This window comes from Elephantulus edwardii, unplaced genomic scaffold, assembly GCF_000299155.1.
Source record: "Elephantulus edwardii isolate Elephantulus edwardi_28Jun2011 unplaced genomic scaffold, EleEdw1.0 scaffold00100, whole genome shotgun sequence".
In the NCBI taxonomy this organism is placed as follows: domain Eukaryota; kingdom Metazoa; phylum Chordata; class Mammalia; order Macroscelidea; family Macroscelididae; genus Elephantulus; species Elephantulus edwardii.
Window position 1 is genome coordinate 1,435,288 of NW_006399850.1, and position 25,066 is coordinate 1,460,353.

Genomic DNA, 25,066 nt, shown 5'->3' on the forward strand with positions numbered 1-25,066 from the left:
CCTTTGAGCTGTGGTGCTGGAGAAGAGTGTTGAATATACCATGGACTGCTAGGAGAACAAACAGGTTTGTCCTGGAGAGGGTGAAGCCAGAGTGTTCCCTGGAGTCAAGGATTATGAAGCTTCATCTGACATATTTTGGGCATGTTGCAAGGAGGGACTGGTCTTTGGAAAGGGACATCATGTTTGGCAGAGTGGAGGGGAAGCGAAGGAGAGGAAGACCTTTGGTGAGATGGATCGATTCTGTGACTGGAGCGGTGGGAATAAGTGCGTTTGAGATGGCTAGGATGGCACAGGATAGAACAGCATTTAGAGCTCTTGTACATAGGGTCGCTATGAGTCGCAAGCAACTCGATGGCACATAACAACAACAACAGGCACACTAGAGTAGGGTGGGGAAATGTCTGACCTCAGAGGGATCAGTTTTATGCAGTGGCTGCTGTTAATGGGAACAGTTCCCCTTTGAGGAGGTGGAGTTGAGCTCCGCCAGCCTCACATTTGTTATTGTTCATTTTTACAGCTGTTGTTATTATGAGCCCTTGAGATGACTAAAATCCTTAACAATCATATAAACAATAAATGTGAATTCTTTCTTATCTTGTGCTATCTTCATCATCTCTGATACACTTAAGACCATTGCTGCAGTCACTGTGTCAATCCATCCTTTGCAGGCCTTGCCCTCTTTCATTGAACTTTACCTTTCCAAGTATGATGCTCCTTTCCAAGAAACAGCCTCTCCCAGCAACATGTGCAAAATATGAGAGACAAAGCTTAGCCAAAAAAAGGGAAGAATGAAAATCGATTATGTATAACTCAATTATCTGAAACAAATAGAAAAAGAATGGCAAACAAACTCTAAAAGAAAGGACATTATAAAAATTTAAGCAGAAATAAATGGAATAGAAAACAAATGAAACTATCAATAAGACCAGGGGTTGGTTCTTTGAAACAGTCAATAAAATTGACAAACTACTAGCAAACCTAAAAAAGGAAAAGAAAGATGAAAATAATTTGATTAAGAAATGAAAAAGAGACAAAATAGGTTCATGCTAGAGAGGGTGAGACCAGGCTGCTCCTTGGAGGCAAGGATTCTGAAGCTTTGTCTGACATACTTTGGACATGATGCAAGGAGGGATCAGTCCTTGGAGAGGGACGTCAGGCTTGGAACGGTGGAGGGACAGTGCAAGAAAGGAAGACCCTCGATGAGATGGACTGATTGAATGAAGAGGGTAATGCTGGTAGGTTTGTTGGAAACAATGAGATTGACACAGGATACAGCAGAATTTAGGGCTGTTGTACAGTCACTATGAGTCGCAAGTGACTCGATGGCACAACAAATAAACAAGTGAAGTAAAAAGGATAATGGAATTTTATGAAAAGTATTCTTTGACAAACATGAAAATCTAGACAAAATGGGCAAATACTCAGAAACTCATAATCTACCTAAACTAACATAGATGAAGTAGACACCTGAATAGACTCATCACAAAAGAAGAAACTGAGTAGTTCATTTAAAAAAACACCACCAAAATCCTGTCAATTAAAAAAAAAAAAAGCCTGGACCAGATGGCTCTAAAAGCCAATTTTACCAAACATTCCAAGAAGAGCTGTCACTAATTCTGAATAAACTATTTCAGAAAAGAAAAAATAAGGAATACTACCAGACTCATTCTATGAAATAAACATATCCCAGATACCAAAATCAGGTAGACACCCCCAAAATAGAAAACTACAGACCAGTACCTCCCATAAGCATAGATGAAAGCATCCTTAACAATATCTTAGCCAACAGATGCCAATAACACATCAAAAGACTAATAGATCAATACCAAGTGAGATTTTTCCCCCCAAGTGAGATTATTAACAAGCATTAAAGGATTGTTTAAAATAAAACAGTAAATGTGAATGACCACATTTATAAGCAAAGGATAAGAACCATATGATTACCACAATTGATGTAGGAAAAGCCTTTGACAAAATCCAACATACTCTAATGGTATTAACCAAATAGCAATAGAGGGAAAATATCTCAACATAAATTGAGGACATATACTATAAACCATTGGAAGTAGGAGTGGCATCCAGTTCCTAAACACCATGCGTCAGGAAACTCTATTACTTTGATAAATGTCAATAGTTATGAAAAGGCTTCAGACCTTTTGTTCATAGGGTCACTATGAGTCATGCTCGACTCAAAGGCAATCAACAAAAACAACTATAAACCAATAGCCATCATGTTCAATGGAGATAGATAAAAGGCTTTTCTCTTGAGAACAGAAATTAGGCAAGGATGCCCACTAACACTACTCCTATTTAATATTGTATTGCAAGTATTACCAAGGGCAATAGGCAAAAGAAGGGAATAAGTGGCATCCAAATTGGTAAAGAGGAGGTAAAGCTATCTCTATATGCAGACGATAAGATAGTATACTTAGAAAACCCTCAAGTTTCAGCAAGAAAACTGCTGGACATAGTCTAGCAATTCAGCAAAGAAGCAGGATACAAGAGCAGCATACAAAAATCAGTGGAATTTCTCTCTCTACAGAACACACAAGAAAAAGAATATTAATTACAATAACTAACCACAAGATGAACTGCTTAGGAACAAATCTAACTAGAGACACAAAAACCTGCTATTATCTTGTACCTTTGAGTCAGAACCAACTTATAGCTGACTGTAAAGCAGGCTTTAGATACAGTAAATTGCATGAGAGGAAACTGTTCATCATTCTCCTGTGAAGCAGATGATGGATTCAAACTGCACACCTCTGGGATTGCAGCATACTTTCTTACCACTACTAGGACATCAAGGCTTCCTATAAAAAGAAAACTACAAAACATTACAGCTAGAAACAAAGAGATCTAGAGAAATGGAAGAATATACCATGTTCATGGATTGGAAGACTCAATATAGTGAAAATTATACTTCTACCAAAAGCAATCTATAAGATCAATTCAATTTTAATACAGATACCAACATCATTCTTCAACGAGAAGGCTAAGGCCATTTCTAATTTTTTTCTAGAATGGGAAGAGATATTGAATAAGAAAAGTAATTCTGAAAAAGAAAAACAAGGTAGGAGGTATCACACTCCCTAATCTCAAAAGCTATTACAAGGCAACAGTAATCAAGAATCAAGCATAGTTATGACACAATGACACACAGAAAATAGAACAAAACTGAGAAACAAGAAATCAATCCATCTATCTATGGTCAATTAATCTTCCAAAAACAGATGAAATCAAGTAATGGGGAAAATGACATCCACCTTAACAAACAGTCCTGGCAAAACTGGACAATCATGTGCAACATTCACACCTTACATGATACACAAAAATTAACTCAAGATGGATCAGGGACCTAGAAGTAAAGCCAAAGACTATAAAGTTCATCAGGGAAATTTAAAAAAAAAAACCCAACACACCAAAACCTCAAACCTAACAAATCTAGAAGCCCTAATCTATGGCATGAATAGATTTCCAAATGGAAAGAAAAACCTACAACCAGGAGAGTATAATATAGATGAATGAAACTTTTAAAAACTCAAATCCTTTTGCACATCAAAACACTTGTATTTCAGGGTAAAACAGAAACTCAGGAACTGGGATGGCAATGACATATCTGATAAGGGACTCATAACTAAAAGTTACAGACAAATACTGCACAAGGCCACTACTGTGAAAATAGGAGGATAACTGAACAAGATGTGGATAAATGTTGAAAAAGGGAAGGAGGAGAAAGGGGAGTACAAAAAAAAGAAGAGGGAGAGAATAGTCTAAAAGTGTTATATTTTAGGGCATTATTTTTATCATAGGAGTATGCAATGAGGGTTGCAGAGTGGATTATATTTGGGGGTAGGGGGTGGGGTTTGGGGAGGTGCGGGGGGGATTGAGTACCAATGAGGGAGTTTTTCTTTTGCTTTTCAGGGAGAGGAGCAAATGGGGGGGGGGAGGGGTTTTTGCGGGGAGAAGGGTGCAACAATGAATGAATGGAATTCCAAAATCTCTGTAGATGTTCATTGAAATGAAAAATAAACAACCTAAATTGAAAAAAAAAAAGGAAGAGGGAAAATCACTGGGATAGCATAGTCTGGTGGAGGGAAAAAGAGTGTAGGAAGGGGAAAGATTAAATAAGAACTTGAAAAGACAGGATGATAATAAAAATAGATCAATGGGAATTATACAGAAATAAAATGCATATGAATGACTATAACAGAATGTACATGAATCTTTGAATATTTTTAGGTATTTTAAATGGTTTTCTTTTCTTCATTTTCATTTGAAATTGTTCATATCTAGCATATGGTTGTGGGTTTTTAAACAATGGCTTTGTATCTACTTGCTAAACTAATAAAACTGTCTTAAAAAACCTAGTAGAGTCTCTGGGATTGTCAACATTAAAAAGTAAAAATAATACAATTACAAAATGCGGAGAGGACATGAATAGACTAACAAAGAAGACATTCAGGTGGTCAACAAGCCCATGAAAAAATGCTTAATATCATTAGCTAATTTTTTTGTTGTCAGATGTCACTGAGTCACCTACAACCCACAGCAACCCTAAGAACAACAGATCGATCCTGTGCCTCCTCACAATTTTTGTCATGTTTACTTCAGTATTATTTACATCAGCAAAAGTTGGAAAGAACAGAAGTGACCATCAAAGTGCAAACAACTAAAGAAACTATAGTACATTGAAACAACGGAGCACTGTTATTTGCCATAGACTAGACAATGACTCACAGAGACTTTATGAACTATGGCTGTGAATCTTCCCATACCCTGAGACAACCTCACCCTCTCTGACACACTTGACTCAACCTGCCACAGTTACTGTGCCAATCCATTTAGCATTTATCCAGGGTCGTCTTCTCTTGTGCTGACCCTCTACCCCTCCAAGCATGATGTCCTTCTCCAATGGCTGGTCCCTCCTGGCAACATGCCCAAAGTATGTGAGACACAGCTCCAAACTCCTTGTTTCCAGGGAGCAACCTAGTTTCACCCTTTCCATTACAGATCTGTCTGTTCCCTTGGCATGATATGTTCAATACTCTTCTCCAGCATGACAATGAAGGGTATGTATTCTTCTATCATCCTTAGTCATTGTCTAGCTCTCAGATACATAGCAAGCAGTTGAGAAGACCATGGCCTGGATCAGGTGCACCTTAGTCTGTAGACTTATATTGTTGCTTTAGCACTCTGGAGTGGTCCTTAACAGCAGATTTTTCCCAAATGGATTTTGTCATTTGGTGTGCCTGACTGCTGGTGCCACACATCAATACCTGGAAGCATTATGGATCCAAGCAGGATGAAATCATGAACATCCTCAATTTTCTCCATCTCTCCTAATGCTGCCTATTGGTCTGGTGGTGAAAATGTTTTGTGTTCTGGATGTTGAGATGCAATTCATATTCAAGATTGCAATCACTGACATTCTGCAGCAAACACTTCAAGATCTCCTCAGTTTAGAGAGAAAGATTATGTCATCAGCATTACACAGGTTGTTGAGGAATCTTCCTTCCTCCAATACTAATGTCACATTCTACGTCATAAAGTCCAGCCTCCTGAATAATCTGTTCAGCATAGAGAATGAAAAGATATGGAGAAAGATGCAACTATGATACACTCCCTTCTTGATTTTGAACCACACAGGGTTCCCTTGCTCTATTCAGACAACAGCTTCTTTGTCTAACGAAGTACAGGTTTGCATGAACATAATCAAGTGTTCTGGGATTCCCATTCTTCTTCTTGTAGCCACAATTTGTGTGATCCACACAGCCAAATGCCTTCGCACAGTTGATAAAACACAAACAAACATCCTCTGGGTACTCTCTGCTTTATGGCAAAAAGCATCTGACATCCCAAGAGCTGTAGCCTCTTCTAAACCCAGCTTGTATTTCTGGCAGTTCTCTGTTGATGTAATGTTCTACTCTTTTTTTTTTATAATCTTCAGCAAAATTTTGCTTTCACATTATATTAGTGATATTGTTTGACAATCAGTGGAATATTAAGTATCAAAAACTCTGAACAATTCCTGAAGTACTGAACAAAATGGATAAATCTAGAACTAATTATGCTGAATAATCTAAATATCATGTTCCTTGAGTCTGAACAAAGGTATACCTGACCTTCCATTGCATTTCTGAGGTAAGAAATCATAAGGGAAGTGAGTACCCATCTTTTGCAGGAACAGCTGCTAATGGATTTAAACCACTTGAGAGCTGTGGCCTTTAGGTTAGTTGTACAACCCTCTGTGGATTAAACCTAAATCTCCTCTGCAACATGAGTCAGCCACAAAAGGGCAATTATAGGTATAAGACCACTATTACAAAATGCAAAGGAAAAGTTTATAGACAGAATCATTTTTAGGTGGTTAACAAAGATGGGCAAAAGGGAGAAAAGTTAAAATTAATTAATACATAGGTAAAATGCCAGAAGGGAAAGGCAATATCCAATATGTATAGATAAAACATGGTGATTAATTATAGTATTCTGCTTGTGCTCATCCTCTAATGGATTTTCAGAGTCAGTAAATCACAGAGGAAATTGCCCAACTTTCTCCTGAAGCAGCTGATGGATTCAGAGCATGTACCTTTCCATTGGTAGCACAATTTCTTATCACCAGAACTGCCTAAAACTATTTTTAATAAGTAAGTGAAAGAAAAACCAAAATAATTTGAAAATTTTCACGCAAAATATATATTCACTCTATTTTAAAAAATCATGTATTAATTTATTATTGCCAATATAGAAAGTAAACTCCTTAAGAGCAGCAGTAAGTTTTACTACTTAAAAAGAAGTTTTAGTTATTTTTTTTAAATTAAAGTCCTAGCTTAGACCCAATGCCTATATTCAATGGGTGGACTTCAACTCATATCAACCCTATAAGACAGAGTACTTTTCCCTCAAGATTTCCAAAGTTATTTAACCTTTATGGGAGAGATGACTACTATTTTTCCTGCAATGTCACTGATGGGTTCAAAATACCAACCTTTTGGTGTGTAGTCATGTGTTTAACCACAGAATTACCAGCGTTCATCCCTAGCATAATAGATACTAATATGTACTATTTAAGCCCAAGAATATGAAAAGTCGTGTCTTAAGGCATTTAAGTTCAGGAAGAAAGGTAATGTAAGCAAAATAGAACATAACCTGTACAAAATTTTATATAAGCAAATAGCTTAGGCAGATAAATCATAAATTTGAAATGGGTCTTACATATAAACTTAAGTTTGATGTCTGACTAATCTTGATTATTTTTTTTTAGCTAAAAACAACCATTTTCTTACATTCTTTTTTGCTTCATCAGCAATAGAATTCACTCTTATTTTGGAGTTGCTTGTGTTTTTTCTTTACACAAAACATTGTTCTGGTTTTAAAAACTTGTTGTAACACTGCCTGTGGTGTAAAAGGTTTATCATTCCAAATGTCTTTTCTAGCCAATGATTAACTTTTTTTTTTGTGCTGAAGAATTTATTGCATTAAGGAGAGAAGATTAGTAAGGGATTCAAGCCCCATTGTACTCGAGGTTTATATAAACTCATGGGACCTCAAAGCTACCTCTTTTTCCAGATTCCCACTTTCAGGCTCAACTGAAACTGATAGTCTGAGTTTCTGGGAAATCTTCCACCAAACCACCAAACCCGAGGGACATAGAGGAATGAGGATCTGAGCAAAGGAGGGCTTGCTGATGGCAGAAATCATGGAATCATATGGCAAATCAACTGTTAACTCTGTTATACCGTTAATTTTGCACTTCTTTTAATTGGTTTTAACAGATGAATTATGAATACACTACCTTAACAACATCTAGTCTAGAAAAAGCCACTCAGAAGTATTATGTGTGGTAGGGAAAGCTATTAAAAACTGCCTAAAAGTATTAAAAGTACTATTCATCCTTAACCATCAAGATCTTCTAAAAAATAGAAAAAAACCCTAACTTTACATCCTATAGACCAAAAGGAAATCTTATTACTTTTATTGTCATTGACAGTAATATTGCACTAATCCTTCCAATTTTATGTAAAAGCAAGTTCATTTGCTGAGTAAATACTACTTGTCAGATAATTCCACACATAATTTCAATGTTTTTTATGTTGTCTAAAGAAAAACGCAGATTGTGAAGAAGTAATTTTATATTCAAAGAATGTGAAAAAGAGAACAACAAATGTTAGAACAGATTTCAATGCTGATAATAATGTGGTATTATTATAACAGTGGTAATATATGGTGGTATTTGAAAATGGCTTTCCTAGTCTACTGGCTTTGATCTGTATAGCAATATGCAAACCAATTTTACCATCTTGCCAGTTTTCAAACGACCCATTTTAGTAGCAAAAAATGGGAATCTCTCTACAAAGAAGCTGGAAGATAATGAGAATGCAGTGTCCATTTTTGGCACCAGAGATTTCTAAGCACATCAGAGCAGGACCTACAGGAAAACAACAGCAGTAACAGTAACAGGAGAAACCAGAGAGCAATGTGAGACAAATCAAACCTAGGGCTTCTTCTGCCGCATAAGGCCAGAGCTGGAGGTTTTTGCTTACTGGAGGGGACTGTGATGGGAAGATATCAAAATTGGAAGGACGAAGACAGCTTTGTAACACTGACCTGAAGCCGCCAGAAGGAAGATTAAAGGGCTTTGGAAACACACTTCAGAAGGTATCCCAACTGAAGAAGTGTGTCCCAATTTCCAAACTGAATAGTAACCTACTACCTTCCCTAATAAATCTTATCATTGAGAGATGGTTCTGTGAGTTCTGTGCTGCCACTGCAGTGGCTTAGTAGACCCAGCAATGGAGCAGGGAGGGCTCTGTAAGGGATGTTTGCTGAAAGAATTGGTAGCAGTAGGTAAGGGGAACATGGAAGCGTGTCTGGCCTTCACTCATGTTGTTAGATGCTGTCACGGTGACTACAACTCACAGTGGTCCCATGAACAAGGGAACAGAATCTTTTCCTATCCTAATGACTGCTGATACGTTCACGCCCCTCGTTACAGTCACCGTGCCAATCCATCTCCTTGAGAATCTTCCTCTCATTTGCTGACCTTTTTCCATTCCAGCATGATTTTTTTTTCCCACAGACACTCCTGACAATATACCTGAGGTACACAAGGTGAAGTTTCAACATCTAGCCTCTAAGGAGCACCACAACTGCATCTCTTTCACGGCAGATTTGTTTTCACACAACATGGCATATCCAATAATCTTGGTCAACAGGACAATTTAAGGACATCAAGTCATCTTCTATCCTTAACTCATCATCCAACTTCCAGAACCACAAAAAGCAAATGAAAAACCATTGTTTGAATCAGGTACACCTTGGTCTTTAAACTGACATTCTTACTTTTTTTTTTAAATTATTTTTGTGTGCGTGTACCGTCAAATCAGATCTGACTGGTACAGGAGGAGATTGTCCCTCCTTCCCCGGCAGAGCATCTGGTGGATTTGAACCGTTCGCCTCTGGAATTGTAGTTGCAGCTCCTTGCCACTAGGCCACCAGAGCTCCCCTACATTCTTACTTTTAAGAACATTAAATTGTTTCTTAACAGGAATTTTTTTCTAGGGCAACATACCCTTTACTCTTGACTGTTGTTACCATGGGTGTTGACAGGGCATTCAAATAAAACTAAATTATTAACAATTTCAATCTTTTCTCTATCTATCATGATGCTGTGTCAGTAGTGAGGTATTCTGCTTTTGTAATACAGGCCATGGTCTTTGCAATCACTTGTTATGTATCAGAGAGTTGGACAACAACTAAGGAGGATAGAAGAAGAACTGATGCCTTTGAGCTGTGGTGCTGGAGAAGAATATTGAGAGTACCATGGACTGCTAGGAAAACAAACAGATTCATCCTGGAAAGGGTTAAACTGGGCGGCTCCCTGGAGGCAAGGATTCTGAGGCTCCGTCTAACATACTTCGGACATGTTGTAAGGAGGGACCAGTCCTTGGAGAGGGACATCATGCTGAGTAGGGTGGAGGGACAGTGCAGGAGGGGAAGGCCCCCTGAGGTGGATTGATTCAGTGACTGGGGTAATCGGGATGGGAGTGTCAGAGACAGTGCAACTGGCACAGTACAGAACAGAGTTTAGGGCTATTGTACATAGGGTCGCTATGAGTCGCAAAGGACTCGATGGCACATAACAACAACAACATGCTATTGATGGAGATAATTTTCCCCTTTGTAGAGAGAGTAAAACTCAGACATGGCCATCTCTTAAGTCAGCCACAGTCATTATATATAATTGTATTTAAATGTTGTCAAGTTGGAACTGATAGGTGACCAGACAGTGGATCATCAGCTGCTGTAAACCCCATGAAGAGGGCTGCTCATCTGACTCTGTCTAGATACTGGTGGATTTGAACTATAATAAAATTGTACAGTCTTATTTTAAATTTGCAACATCAAATCCTTAAATGCATAAGTAGTACAGGATCCCCACCTACACTCCAGTTTCCTCAAGCAGATCAAATTGTACATTACATTGTTTTATTTATCACATGGGGAAGTTGGAAGAGGAAGTCAATTATGCACTCTGCAGGGTTAGTCCGTCATTAGCAAAATAGTGTCTAATTCACAGGACATTTTAATAAATGTTTAGTGAGTGAAAGAATTAATCTTAAGAGGTAGATATACAGTGGGTTCAATGAGAAAAGTTTCCCAAGCAATTACAAATACAAAAATTATTTTACTCCAGTAGAAATTTCACCTTTCATTTCTGTGTGATATAGCTTTATAGTCTTTAAAAATAATGTGTACATCAAAAGCAAAAGGACAAATGTAAGATTTATGACAAAATCATTTACTAGTAAAAGAAACATACGATTTCTTACCTTAACATCTGTAAATTGAGACACAGCAATATCAGGAATGTTGGGATGGAGAGCAGACAGCTCACAGTATAAGTTGGGGAAGCAAACTAATGATCCAAGTAAAACCTGTGCTTCTACTCTTGGGGCCTATAAATCAATTTTTTAAAAAAAGAAAAAGATTTAATTGTAAAATAGAATTTTAGAAAATTATTTTATTATCAAACCATAAAAAACCAAAATTATAAGAAAAGGAAAAATACTAAAAGATTTAGGTTTTCATCTATACATTCCAGATAAACAATGCTACTCTCAAAAAGGATAATCAGAAGAGATTTCAAGAGTTTGGTGTTCTGTTTTGTTTTTTTCCAAAAAAAAACTAGGGAGACAATCATACCTTATAATAAAAGCCAGTAAAAGGTCAAAGGAGCAGTATTTTCCCAAGAATAAAGTCCACAAATCAGCAAAGGACAGGACAGAAGGATAAACCAAAAGAAAATTACAAGAAGTGAGAAAACTTCTTTATTGTGAAAACTTCTTTTTCTGTTATTATACTGTAGATACTGAAATTAATATTACAAAATGTGTCTGAATTGTTGAATTACAATCCAATCTGCTTTCAAAACTTCCATTCAAGTCATAATTTTAAACTAAATAAAAATTACAACCAGGTACTAGTAGAGCTTTCCAAGTATAGCAAATAAGCAGAAATTATATTTGCTTAATGAAACTATAAATAAGAATATAATTTTGCTTATCAGCATAAAATTTATCCTAATTTGAGAAAAACAAAAATAAAAGCAACTCATATATTACAATATATTGGTCTAATAGCTGACGGCATAATGTTACTAAATTGTATTTGTTACAATGTAAAACTAAATAAAGAATGATGAAAATAATGCCTATCTTACAGAAAAAGGTACCAATATTACGATAAAAATACTATAAATGCAAGAAAAGCATCACCTATGCTACTTACTAAAAATAAAACTAGAATTTATGCCTAGATTGCAGATGAATTTAACTTCACCTTTTAAAAGCAATTTCTGATGCTGTTATCAGTATTTTTTTCTCTTTTATCTTTAACCATGCCCACACCAAACACCCATATACTGTCTTATTTAGCAACACCATAAAAGGATAAAGTAACACTGCAGTCATTGTCCCAACTTAAAATGTATTTATTCTACAAAAATAAAGCTGATAATTAAGAGACTAGCTAAAAAGTTTTCTATAAATGTGGGTTTGGTTAATAGGAAACAAGATGAAACACTAGGGATTTCTGGTGGCCTAGTGGTAAAAAGCTGCATTGCAATCCCAAAGGTTGTTCTGTGGTTGTTGTTATGTGCCACTGAGTCATTTGCGAATCATAGCAACCCTATATACAATAGCCCTAAACTCTGTTCTATCCTGTGGCAATCTTATTGTCTATGACACACCTACTTCCATTACCCAGTCACTGAATCCCAGCGATACACAGTTTAAATCCATCAGCTGCTCCATGGGAGAAGGATGGGCACTCTGCTCCCATGCAATTTAGACCCTCTGAAAACCCATAATAGGGTTTTATGGTTATCACAAGAGTCCACAATTAAGGTTGCATAGTGGAATGTACGCGGGCAGTGGGAGGGGTACGCGGGGATTGTGTACCAGGGAAGGAGCATTTCTTTTACTTTTGAAAGAGAGGAGCGAACTTGGGGAGGGAGGAGGGCAGCAATGAATGAATGGAAATCCAAAATCTCTGTAAATGCTCATTAAAAGTATTTAAAAAAAAAAAACACCAAACCCCACTGGAGGGTCAGCTCTGTGTTGGTTCTGACACAATGGTACATAACAACAACAATAGGGCTCTATCTGGTACATATTAGTAATTAAGAAAGGAAAATTTCACTTGCCTAAAAATTTTCCTGCTTACAGTTAAAAGAAAATATTAACAGAATGAATAGGATATGTATAAAGTCCAAAACAGAAATCCAAAGAGCAGCGCTTAGACAGTGTATCTTCAAACATCTTAAAGGATAAAACTGTCCTTAACTTTACTGTGGACATGATGTAGGATCAAGTTTGATTCTCAAAATGATTTGGTTTTCCATTCATACCTTTTCAACAAGTGTTTCATGGCTGAACCACAGAACAGAAAAAATTTCCCCAAATAGTGACATTAATTGTATCCTCCTATATGTATAGCGAAGATAAAAGTTATATAGAAAGTATTCCTCAAGATGTTATGCCATCCATCTCTTTGGAATCTTAAGAAAGGCTTTCAGAAAATCACCTGGAGGAACTGGCCTATTGAACAGTTTTATTATGAACTAAAAAGCTACATTGGCTTATATATTAGTCTCATATCCAAAAGGCCTGGTAAACTGATAACAGTTTTGTGACTTTTCCATAACTTTAGTTTGCCTTTCATTTAATTTGGATTTTATTTATTTTATATTCCTAAAACACTAATCAGTCCTATTTCTCTCTACTTCTGTTTATCTAATAAAACATTTTACCTCTGATCCTTGGGAATCAAGATTATTCTAAAGCATTACCTCTCAATCTCCTACCAAATAATCTGAAATCTAGCTAAAAATGGAGATTTGATATTCTAAATTTCTAAAAAGTATCTATTGTCATTGGTAAGTACTACTGAGTCAAGTACAACGCACAGCAACTATATGAACAACAGACTTAAACTCTGTCCTATACCATACCAAATGTTCCTAGTCTGCAAATTGTATTCTGGTTATCGAAGCCTAAAATACTTTTTTGATCTTTCTGTTCACTACTTTCCTGGATTAGACGTATTGTCTTGGGAAAGTATGCTGTCAGAGACCTCTCCAAAGTACTCAAGAGCAATGATGTCAGTCTGGAGACTAAGGTGCACCCGATACAGGCCATGGTCTTTGCAATCACTTGCTATTCATCAGAAAGCTGTACAATGACTAGGAATGATAGGAGAATTGGTGCCTGTGAGCTGTGGTCTTGGAGAAGAATATTGAATTTCCATACCATGGACTACTAAGAGAACAAATAAGTTTATCCTGGAAAGGGTTAAACTAGGCTGCTCCTTGGAGGCAAGATTTCTGAAGTGTCGTCTGACATACTTTGGACTTGTTATAAAGAGGGACCAGTCCCTGAAGAGGGACGTCATGCTTGAGGGAGTGGAGGGACAGTGCAGGAGAGGAAAGATATCGATGAGATGGATTGATTCAGTGACTGGATTGGTATGGGTAGGTGTGTCAGAGACAGTAAGATTGACACAGGATACAGCAGGGTTTATGACTGCTGTATACAGGGTCACTATTGAGTCACAGGTGATGTGACAGCACATAACAACAACAACTAAAAGAAATGACTTCACACTTTTGAAGTAGAAGCTTAAAAAGAGCAAGATTCTAAACAAGATGGACTTATATCTGAGGGCTGCAACTATAGATTCAAACATCGGGAGGACAGGGCAGTACTGGAAAAGGATTCTTTCTGCTGTACATACTGCTATTGGGAACTGGAACTGACTCAACAGCACTTAGCAACTAACAAAAACAAGCAAAATGGATTGCTGTTCTTTAAAAACATTATATTCATGACTATTTCACTCTTCCTGTAATACTTTCTCTTGCCTCTATTTTCACTTATTAAAATACTACTACTCTTTAAATGCACTAATTGCTTTATTGAGAATAAGCAATCTCTTCTCACATGATTTACTATCTTCGAAAACCTGCTAGAAAGTCAGCTATGAGTCTATTCTGACAACTACAGTAACTCTTTTCAAAAATGGAGCTCTGGTGGCCTAATGGGTAATGAGTTGTACTGTCAACTCAAAGGAACATAGTTCAATCTTTTCCTATACTATTTACAGCCTTTTAAAACCTGCTGTAGGGTCTGCTATTTAATTATAGCATTAATTGTATAATTACAATTGGTTCTGACTGAATAGTATACAACAACAACTTTTCAAAGGTCTATTCAAATATTTCTTTCATGAAATCTTCACGATGGGCCTAAACAAAAATAGTATTTCCTTTTCCTAAGTTACCAAATTATTTTCTATTTCATATAGAAGATACTAAACATATTATAAATTTAATTAATTACCCCTTAAAAAACAATCCTGCAGTTATTCTCTCCATGTCATAGAGGTAACAAAGAGAAAGTAAGCCATTTTTTTAAGGTTATACAGCAAATCAGTGGCAAAGCTTGGAACTAGGAAGACTGGTTTTAAATTCCATGAACTTAAGTATAAACTATGCTTCTCCTTGTAATACTTATTTGATGTTTTACATTTTACATTGTTGAGACTCACAGTGACCCTATGTACAACAGCTCTTAAGTTTGCCTTGTCCTGAGCCAGTCTCACTGACTCTGATATACCTATTCCCCATTGCCCTAATTGCTGTATCAATCCTTCTCATCCAGGGTATTCCTTTCCTGCACTGTCCCTCCACCCTTCTGAGCATGATGACCTTCTCCAAGGATCAGTCCCTCTTGGCCACTTGCCCAAATATGTGCAGTGGAGCTTCAAAATCCCACCCTCCACGGAGAAAGTTGATTTTACACTCTCCAAGACAGACCTATTTGTTTTCTTGCAGTCCACAGTATATTTAAGAATCTTCTCCAGCACCACAACTCAAAGACATCAACTCTTCTATCATCCTTAATCATTATCCAGCTCTCTAATGCATAGCAAGTAACTGCAAAGACCATGGACTGGATCAGGCACACCTTAGTCTCTAGACTGACATCTTTGCTTCTCAGTACTCTGGAAAGGTCTCTAACAGCAGATTTACCTAATTCCATTATCCTTTTAATTTCCTGACTGCTGGTGTCAAAAGTGTTGTTTGTGGAGCCAAGAAAGTGGTAACTTTTAACAGCCTCAAACTTTTCTCCATACATCATGATGCTGCCAACTGGCCCAGAGGTGAGAATCTTTGTTTTCTTGAAGCTGAGCTTCAATACAATGAAGGCTACAGTCCTTGACCTTGTGCAGTAAATGCCTCAGGTCCTCCTCATTTTCAGCAAGCAGGGTTGCTTCATGTGCATAATGGAGATTGTTGACGGGTCTTCCTACATAATATAGCTATTAATATACATTTCTGTCTCTTCAGCCACTATTAGTTCCTTGATGGAAAAGTATATCTCATTTATTCTACATCTCCTCAAAGGAGCACTTTATATAAGGTATGTATTAAAAAGCCTAATAACAACAACAGAGCTCTTAGCACAATGTTAAGACGTCTATTAGGCGCTGAATTAATACTTGCACATTCAATTACCAAACATAGATACCAAGATGAATAAAGATATGATCACCATTTCCAGGAAACCAGAGAAACATGTTTTATAAATACAGGCTCTTCTCTTTTTTAATTTAGATTATTTCTTCTAGTTGATTATATAATCATGTCTTCTAACTTTTGACCTTCAGATCTGGTAACTCTCTAGAGCTCCTGATTTGCATATACCATTGTATTCCTGACATTTACTCATGGATATCTAAGTGGCAGCTTTCTATGCATAAAAGTCCTTCTCATTAACTATTAAGTCTTTAAATAAATGAAACGTCAAAGTTCTAGTCAAGTATTACTGACTTCCTTCTTCCATGTATCCTTAGTTTTCGTTCAGAGATTTTCGCTTTATGATTATTTTTCATTTGTATCATGCTCTAGTGTGACCTGTCTTAAACTGAAAATCTGATGATAATCTTTACTTAATAGTCACTTCTTCGTTCCCTGGGATAAAATCTAACATCTTTTTGTCAGATTGCCGTTCTCTTTAGCTAACCTCCAACACTCATATATGACCAAATTACAGTATCAAGTTTTATGCAGTTCCACAGCTTTAAGAACAATCTTCACATATGCAGTTTTACAATTTACAATGTACTTCTAGAACATAGTTAAGTAACCTCACAACAGTTTCTTCTCTTTTGTATAGCCATTGTCTTGTCTTTAATTTCTTCCCTAAGTTTCCTGAAATTTTTAAATTTTAAATCTTGTTTTACCAATCAGATTTCATGTATTTTGTAGCCTCTAGGTAAATTCATAAAATAATTTTAATGCTTTCATACACTTCAAAGTGTCTTATTTACTCTCGAGTTGTTGCTTTGTTTTAATTATGGAAGAAATAACCAGGTTTCATTCCACCTTAAGTTTTACTGGATATCAGACTGGTACATTTTGTCAGCAATAGCCTTTCTTTTCTTGCTTTGTTGGTTGCATTTTGGTTATCTAACATTTTTCATGTTGTGAAGAAGAGAATATAAAGACTTACATTGAGAAAAGATGAAGAAGCCACTCTACCAGCTGCTATGATAAAATCCATAATAAGCATTGTGGCACCAGGCAGACCAAGTGAAAAAAACTGAGGTGAACAGTGCTTGATAATTGTATTGACAATATCCTTAGGATAAGTAAAGAAGGGGAAAAAAAGATCATCACATATGTAATCAATTAATCAATAGGTTTACGATCATAAGAAAAAAGCTAAACAGATATTACTATACTTTGGCTAGCTAGAAAAATTAATATAAATACTCCCAAATCGTTTGTTTAATATTATATTCTGTATCAAACATAAATTTAAAACACATTTGCCTACCTGACACCAATAAAGAGAGCATTTTTTTTCCACAACAACACAAACCAATAGGACCTTTGGTTTATAGGGTTAAGATTACTCTGCCACCTAGTTGCGTGCATGCAGTAACCATGCTCTTGAAGCTATTGTGATCAGTAATGTGGCAATCCTCTTTAAGTTCCTTGGTGACAGATGTCTAGCCTCAGAAATCTAGGCCTCAGTCCTTTTTGAAGAAAAATGAGTAATATGGTTATTTCTTCACTTGGTCTTTGAATTTATTATGAGGAGGCAGTATTTTAGGCTGCATTACTCAATCTGAATGACTTTAAATTAAATCCATCTTTTGCCAATAATTAAGACTGTCATTTCATTTGATGTTTTTACAAGGAAGAGTATAAATTATTTTACATTTCTAAAAGAGTTTTGTTCCATATAAAGAGACAGACTAGCATTTTAAAATATTAACCGAAGGATTTTTAAATGATTTGTAAGTGAAATTTAACTATATCAGGATACAAAGACTTACACACTGTACTACCTCTCACACTCTGTAAGCTTAAGACCAATATCAAGAACATCAATGAAATGCTCAAAAGTCATATTTATAACCATTTAATGATAGTCCAAAGGAGTTTTGGTAGCCTAGGGGTAAGGAGTTCAGTTCAACCCTGCAGTTTGAACCCACAAGTGCTCTACGGGGGAAAGACAAGAAATAGCTCTTCTTGTGTGATCAATAGCCTCTGGATATCCACTGAAAGGTGAGCTATGAATCAGTTGCAATTTGATGGTACACAACAACAACAACAAATGATCATCCAAAGTCAAGTGACTGTCAATGAGCCAATACAATGAATGATAATAAGTAATTGTGATGCAGAGGCATTTAATTTAACAAAGAAGAGTAATGATATAATAGTATACTTTAGAAAACTCTAAAGATTCACCAAGAAAACTGTTAAGACAAAGTCAACCAACTCAGACAAGATCATCATAAAAAATACATTGGATTACTCTACAGTAACAAAAAGAACATATAAATGGAGCTAAGAAAATCAATACCAATTACAACAGCTACTTACAAGATTAAACACGAACAAATCTAACTAGAGACACCAAAAACGTGTGGCTAGAAAATGATTAAATATTATTGCAAGAAACAAAAAGAGACCTAGAGAAATCAAGGAATAGACAATACTCATTGGTGTTGTAGTTAAGCAAAAAATGTATCTCTTACTCTAAAAAAAAAAAAAAAAAGAAAAGAAATTTTGATGCACTGATTCTTAAGACTGAAAAACAACTTCGGACTACTTTAAAACTAGAAGAACAAAACCACACACACGCCTTTAAGTAACTGTTTTTGCTGTTATGTGCTGTCAAATTGGACCTGACTCAATAGCTGATCCTCCAAACCACTCTCTTCCAGCTTACTCTGCCTTAAACATGAGTGCCAGTTCCATTTCTATAACCAGATATTAAGAAAAAGTTACGATATTGAAAAAGAGATATTTTGTATCTAGCCAAAAATTTAGTTTCTTTAAAACATGATGTGGTTAGTAGACCATTATAAAGCTAGGATAAAGAAGGATTTAATACCCAAATCAACTTTAACTGTAACAGCTGTTTTTTTCAAGCATGTTTAATGAGTGAACATACAATAAAAGTAATTTGTATATGAACCACTATACAAGGTAATTTTAGTTTTCATAAATTAATAAACAGAATTCAGAGAAAAACTTATATACAATTTACCTGATCAATATGAAGTAATCCACAATGCATTATATTGTAGAAATGTGTTAGAAAATCTCTATTCGGTGATACATCTTGTCTTCTTTTCATTGTATTACAAATAAGTTTATAAGCATGTAATTTACCTTGCTTATATTTATCAGTCAACATTGTTGCCTACAATTAAAAGATCAATTTTAAATATTATGTGCTATGTATTTAAAGAGTTGAATACATGAAACATATTTGTATTTCTATTATGACTCAATCTCTTAAATGAGCTAAAAAAATCAGTATTACTGAAATAATTACTATTCAAAAATACACACTATACGCAGGAATAGCCACATTACTGTTTCCTTTAGGAAAATGCACCAAACCAATTTAATAGTACCTTAAAAAATGAATTTTTTAGAAGTATACAGGATATTTCAAAACATCAAGTTTGCAGGTTATATTTCACTTTAAGTAGTTTAAAACATTTTTCTACATTCACTTTTGTTTCACCAAGAAAGTGAAATGAATAAGTGATATATTCTGCACAGTATTTTGGTATGAGATGCTGATCTGCAAATAAAATACCTAACAACTTCCAAAGAGTATTAGTTTAAAAAGTAAGTGCTTTGGAAGGCTATTAATAATTAAGATGTCTATCAAATTTTTAAGATTGACTATATGCTTATTTACTAAATGAAATGTCAAAACCATAATTTTATATTAAACTTACCTTGAAAAGCCAAGGTGTAAGAATTCTCAGTGGAGGAATTAATACTGGTGGAGAAGGCGAGGTCATGTTATCAGTTGAAATGCCGAGGTTATCTCTAATCTGTAATTATAATAAAAAAACAACAGGCCTATGAAAACTGTTCTCCACAAGTTTCTTCACCTTAAACTGGAGGTGAAGTCCAGTTTTTAGACTAGATATTGTATCACTGTAAGAGGACTTTTCATGTTAAGCATTCATTTACAGGGGAGTTTAACTTGGCGTCCTCTAAGATTTATTCTAACTACTTTTTCTCCCCACTCTCCTCCCCTCATATCTGTCATTTCCTTTCTTTACCTTAGCTAGATTTTGCCAAAGTTCACAAAGATAATCAAAAACTTGAGCATGTATTTCAGGATCCATAATAGCATTGACATCTCCCAAAATGCCAAGCATTCTTCGCCACATTACAGTAGCAACATCAGCATGCCATCCTGTCAGAGTACCCCCTGCCATCACACTACAACATTCAGATGGAAATTCACTGATTTCTATAGAAAAAAATAAAATGAGACAATACTATAAGCAATTTTTATATAAAAAGTATTCACAAAGGGTAAACTTAAGAGAACTATTTTTAAAATAGCTAAAAAAGTTAATAAAGAAACATGCCAATAGATACTAATTTTTTTTTCTCCTGATAATATCAGAATCTCACCAACCCACAATCCTTTATTATGTCCATAATTAGTACCACTCACATTTCAGGCATCTGATGGAGAAATTTTTACGACTGATATAACTAAAGCTCAACTTTATAATTAGCACATAGTCTCATTTTTATCTAACAGCTACTTTGTCAAATTAATAGAAAACTTCAGGCTGAATGCAGATCTTATAAGAAACTATTCAGAAGCCAGTACTTAAAAAGCTTCCAAATAAAATTTATTTATACATGTTACATTTAAGTCAGATTTGGTATAAAAATAAATTATCACAAACAATGGAAAAGAAGCATTCCACTAAAACTTTCACTGTATTTTTTTTATCTATTAAAAATAGCAAGATCATGAACAAGAAATATGGGTAACAAGAAGAATAATTAGACTAGCTAATAGGAAACTTGGTTTTTTATTTAAGCCATTAACTATGTGATTATGAGAAAGTTACCTACTAACTCTTCTAAGGCTACTATTCCTCAGCTATAAAAAAAGATGCTTTTGCTAGGCATCATTATAGTTTCTTTTAGTTCAATGTACATACTAGAATACAGAAATTAATTTAGAAGTCATTAAACATATCCATGCATCAAAAGAATTTTGAAAACTAAAAATTTTGTACAAAGAATCATACGGTTGCATTTTTTCATGTTAGATAATATCTCAATATACCGATAATTTACACTTAAGTTCTTCCTGATTATGCATTAAATAATTAATATTGCTTAAAATTTAAGATATATTTTCTTATTCTATGTAAAAAATGCAAGTTATTATAGTATAAAAAATGTTACAAAGTAATTAGTCTTTCTTCATAATAAATACGTTTCTAGGGTAAAGCCACTGAAACAAAACAAAGCAACATTAAGACTTTAACCAGTGTTATTACTATCTCTCTCCTCTTCAATTCTCTCATAAAATAGTAATTAATCAGCCAACTTGTTTCTAATTTATCCTTTTCAGAATAAAGCTAACAAAATTTTAAATGATTAAAAAGGAAGTAATAATGTGTGATCATTGATTAAATCCTGGATTAGGTAGGTAGTGATGGTTGTGAAGGAAAGGAGATAGGTATAAAGGAGATTACTGAGATAATATGGGAAATATGACTACAGAATAAAATAACAGAAAACGAATTATATTTTGGTTATGCAAAAAACAAACTTTTTAGGACATATCAGCTGAAGCGTGCAGAGTGAATTATTAGGTCATCTACAATTCTCTCTCAAAGGCACAGCAAAAGAACAGGAGGTTGTGGAGGGGTTGTGTGTGTACAGAAAAGCAAAAGCAAATGTGGCAAAATAAGAATAACTAGTGAATTTATGTGAAGGATAAAGCAGTGTTCATCTTACCAGTCTTGTAACTTTTTTGTATGTTTCATTCCCTGCCCACTCCATCCCCCACCCCCACTGCTAGAAATTATAAATAACTAAAAAACTATAAAGAAAGAGAAAAAAAGTCATATAATCTCCACAAAAAAGAAAATTGAGTCTTAGGCAGTTTCAAAGGGAATGTAAATATCTAGATATTATATGGCTTTAAAGTTCATCACTTGATCAAAGGAAATGTACATTTTTTTACTAATCTATGTCTTTGACCAACTGGAAAATGTCTCCGAATTGTGATGATTATCACATCACATAGGAATTCTAATTAAATTAAATACTAATTAAAATTCTAATATAGTAAGAGCAGTAAGAAATGTAATGGCACCAAATTAAAAAAAAAAATAAATAGTAAACTAGAATAACCATGTACAAATTTGTTTAAGGAAGGCTATTTGAAAATAATGTACTAAAGGAAAAAAAATGGCATATTTCTAATTTCCAGTTATTGCCTAGATCATCTGGTGTCTGAAGAACAGAGTGGTGGAGCTTCTCATCAAGCTGTAGATCCTTCTGTTCCACGTGATCTATATTCAGTGTAGAAGGGGAAGGTGTCTGTGACCTGGATCCGAGAGCTGACTGGATTGGAGAAGCACTCTCTGAACCTGTAATTTAATAAAATTATAATAAAGAGTTATGTTTAATATCTTACATAAATGGTAAACTTTAAAATCCCCACTAAAAAAAACAGAAACATAAGTATTTTATAAAAATAGATTATAAACTAGCCAATGAGAAGAATAATACTTGTATAAAATTTGGTACCAAGACGTCTCATCTAATGTCTACCATAAAACTAAGATGTAATCAGAACTGGACATACTAGTTAAATGGAAGCATCAATGTGAGATAGAACGTCTATGCCCTCTCATTCCTGGTTCATCTAAAGAAAGCAAAATTCATTTTGTTGCTCTGATTTGGTTTAGCATATTACTAAATTACAACTAGGACAAATGAAGAGTATAAGTAATGTTCATTGCTGTTATATACGTCATAATTACTGCTAAATTATATAAGAGTAGTCCCAAGCACTCTTCATTTCTTCCCTACATGATGCAACTCCTTTCTTTAAACCATTATTTACAAGGTAGGACATTTTAAAAAATGTAGTCTGACTATGTCATTCCCGATTTGACTCCTCAGGATTAGCTCAAACTTCCCATTATGATTTTCAAGTTTTTCTGCAACTTGCTTACCTGCCTCTATTTGTCCTCCTACTTTCAGGGTCCAACAACAGATAACTACTTGTATTTGTTAACACGTTGCTGCACACTTTTTAAATTGATGACCGTGCTTAGAAACACATTTACCGTCATTGTGGCAACGTGTTAAAATGAATCAAATTTCTAACCACATGCTCTGGGTGACCCAGTTCATAGAGAACTGTGGTGCTAGCCCAAAAGTTGCACCTCTTCTGCAGTTCAAAACCACAAGGAACTCAGCTAAAGAAAGATGGGAAATCTTTTGTGATTTACAGCTTCAAAAACCTGCTTGAGGTTCAGTTATGCATCAACAAGCAATGACTAATGGACTCTCCTTTGCACGGAGCCCTAATCCTTTTATTCTATGTCCATAGTTAGTTTTTATTTATTTCTGTTTGTTTCATGTCCATAGTTAAGTTTCTATTTATTCTTAACATCTCAGGTTAAATATTGCTTTCAAAGAAGCCTAATAATCTTTGCTCTATTTTATATCTTTTAAAGTGATACAAATCTCAAAACTGCTTTGCTTCTCTAATATCTTCTCTACAGTATTACTACTGCCATTAAGATTATAAATCTACTGAGTCCTAATTGGAGTCCTAGAGATAGTAACCACATATAGTACATTTGTTAAATATATTAAAAAGATTTTAAAAAGGATTTAAAAAAAAAATTAAGGCAAAAGGCCTAAAGCGAGTTTTCCAAACACCCACATTTTATCTTTAGAACTTGCATATGAAACTTCATTTTTTAATACTAAAGAAAGCTGAGTATCCAAAACACAGTCTCCTCAATGTCATCAATTCAGAACCTACATATTGTTGACGCTCCACTGGGTTTCTGATAATGTAATTTACACTTGAGAAGTTTGCTCATCTTTTTCCCTTGGAATCACTAGTGGATATAAACCATCAGAGAAGCACAACTGTGCTACACACTATGTCATCAGAGCTCCCTGAGAACAAAGTAGTTTGATTAACAACTTATGTAAGAATTAGGCTTGCATAAGGAAACCTCTATATTTCACTGAAGAGTGTAAAGTTTAAAAATTCTTTATTCATGAGAAGAGTTGTCTCCAAATAAAGAACATAATGTGACTGTTTTGAGGAAGAGGCTATGGAAATGTGAATCTCAAGCCAGTGGGAAAACTCCTGAGGCTTGTGATATTAATACTTTAAATTACCTCTTTAGAACATTTACAAATTTAACATTCTGAGTGTTAATATGTGTCACTACTTAATATAGAATCCTATACTGATCACAACAAACTGTGGCTAACTCTGAGAAGAATGGGAATCCCAGAACATTTGATCGTGCTGATGCGAAACCTATACTTGAAAAAACAAACAAAAAAACCCCCAAAACCCACAAACCAATACTTGGACCAGGAGGCAGTTGTCAGAACAGAGCAAGGAAACACTGCATGATTCAAAATTGGAAAGGGTACACACCAGGGATATGTCCTATCTCCATACCTTTCAATCTATATGCAGAAAAGATCATCCAGGAGGCTGGGATCTATGAGTAGGAATGTGGCATCGAGATTGGAGGAAGACTTATCAACAACTTATATTATGCAGGATGGCACAACCCTGCTTGCTGAAACTGAGGACCTGAAGCACTTGCTGCAGAAGGTCAAAGACTGCAGCCTTCAAGTATGTATTGAAGCTCAACATCAAAAATCAAAAAAACAAATATTCTCACCAAAGGGCCAAATAACAGCATTATGATAGATGGTGAAAGAGATTGAGATTATTAACAGTTTTAGTTTGCTTGGCTCCACAATCAACACTCTTGTTACCAGCAGGCAGGAAATCAAAAGACAAACTGCACTGGGAAAGTCAGCTGTCAAACAAAGTACTGAAGAGCAACAATGTCAGTCTGAAGACTCAGGTGCGCCTGATCCAGGCCACAGTTTTTGTAATTTCTTGCTATGTGTCAGAAAACT

At 35.2% G+C, this 25,066-nt stretch overlaps 1 protein-coding gene across 5 annotated transcripts in view; it reads right to left on the bottom strand.

Annotated features, from left to right (window-relative positions):
• RALGAPA1 (Ral GTPase activating protein, alpha subunit 1 (catalytic)) overlaps positions 1-25,066 on the bottom strand; it is a 391,173-nt gene that overhangs the window by 193,276 nt on the left and 172,831 nt on the right. For all 5 annotated transcript variants that reach the window (XM_006891556.1, XM_006891558.1, XM_006891557.1 and 2 more), the window contains 6 exons: positions 22,369-22,521; positions 20,170-20,363; positions 19,837-19,935; positions 19,131-19,286; positions 17,076-17,204; positions 10,833-10,958 (listed from right to left, as the gene is read on the bottom strand). In XM_006891556.1, coding sequence (XP_006891618.1) covers positions 10,833-10,958; positions 17,076-17,204; positions 19,131-19,286; positions 19,837-19,935; positions 20,170-20,363; positions 22,369-22,521 — 857 coding nt within the window. The remainder of the gene's footprint in view (positions 1-10,832; positions 10,959-17,075; positions 17,205-19,130; positions 19,287-19,836; positions 19,936-20,169; positions 20,364-22,368; positions 22,522-25,066) is intronic.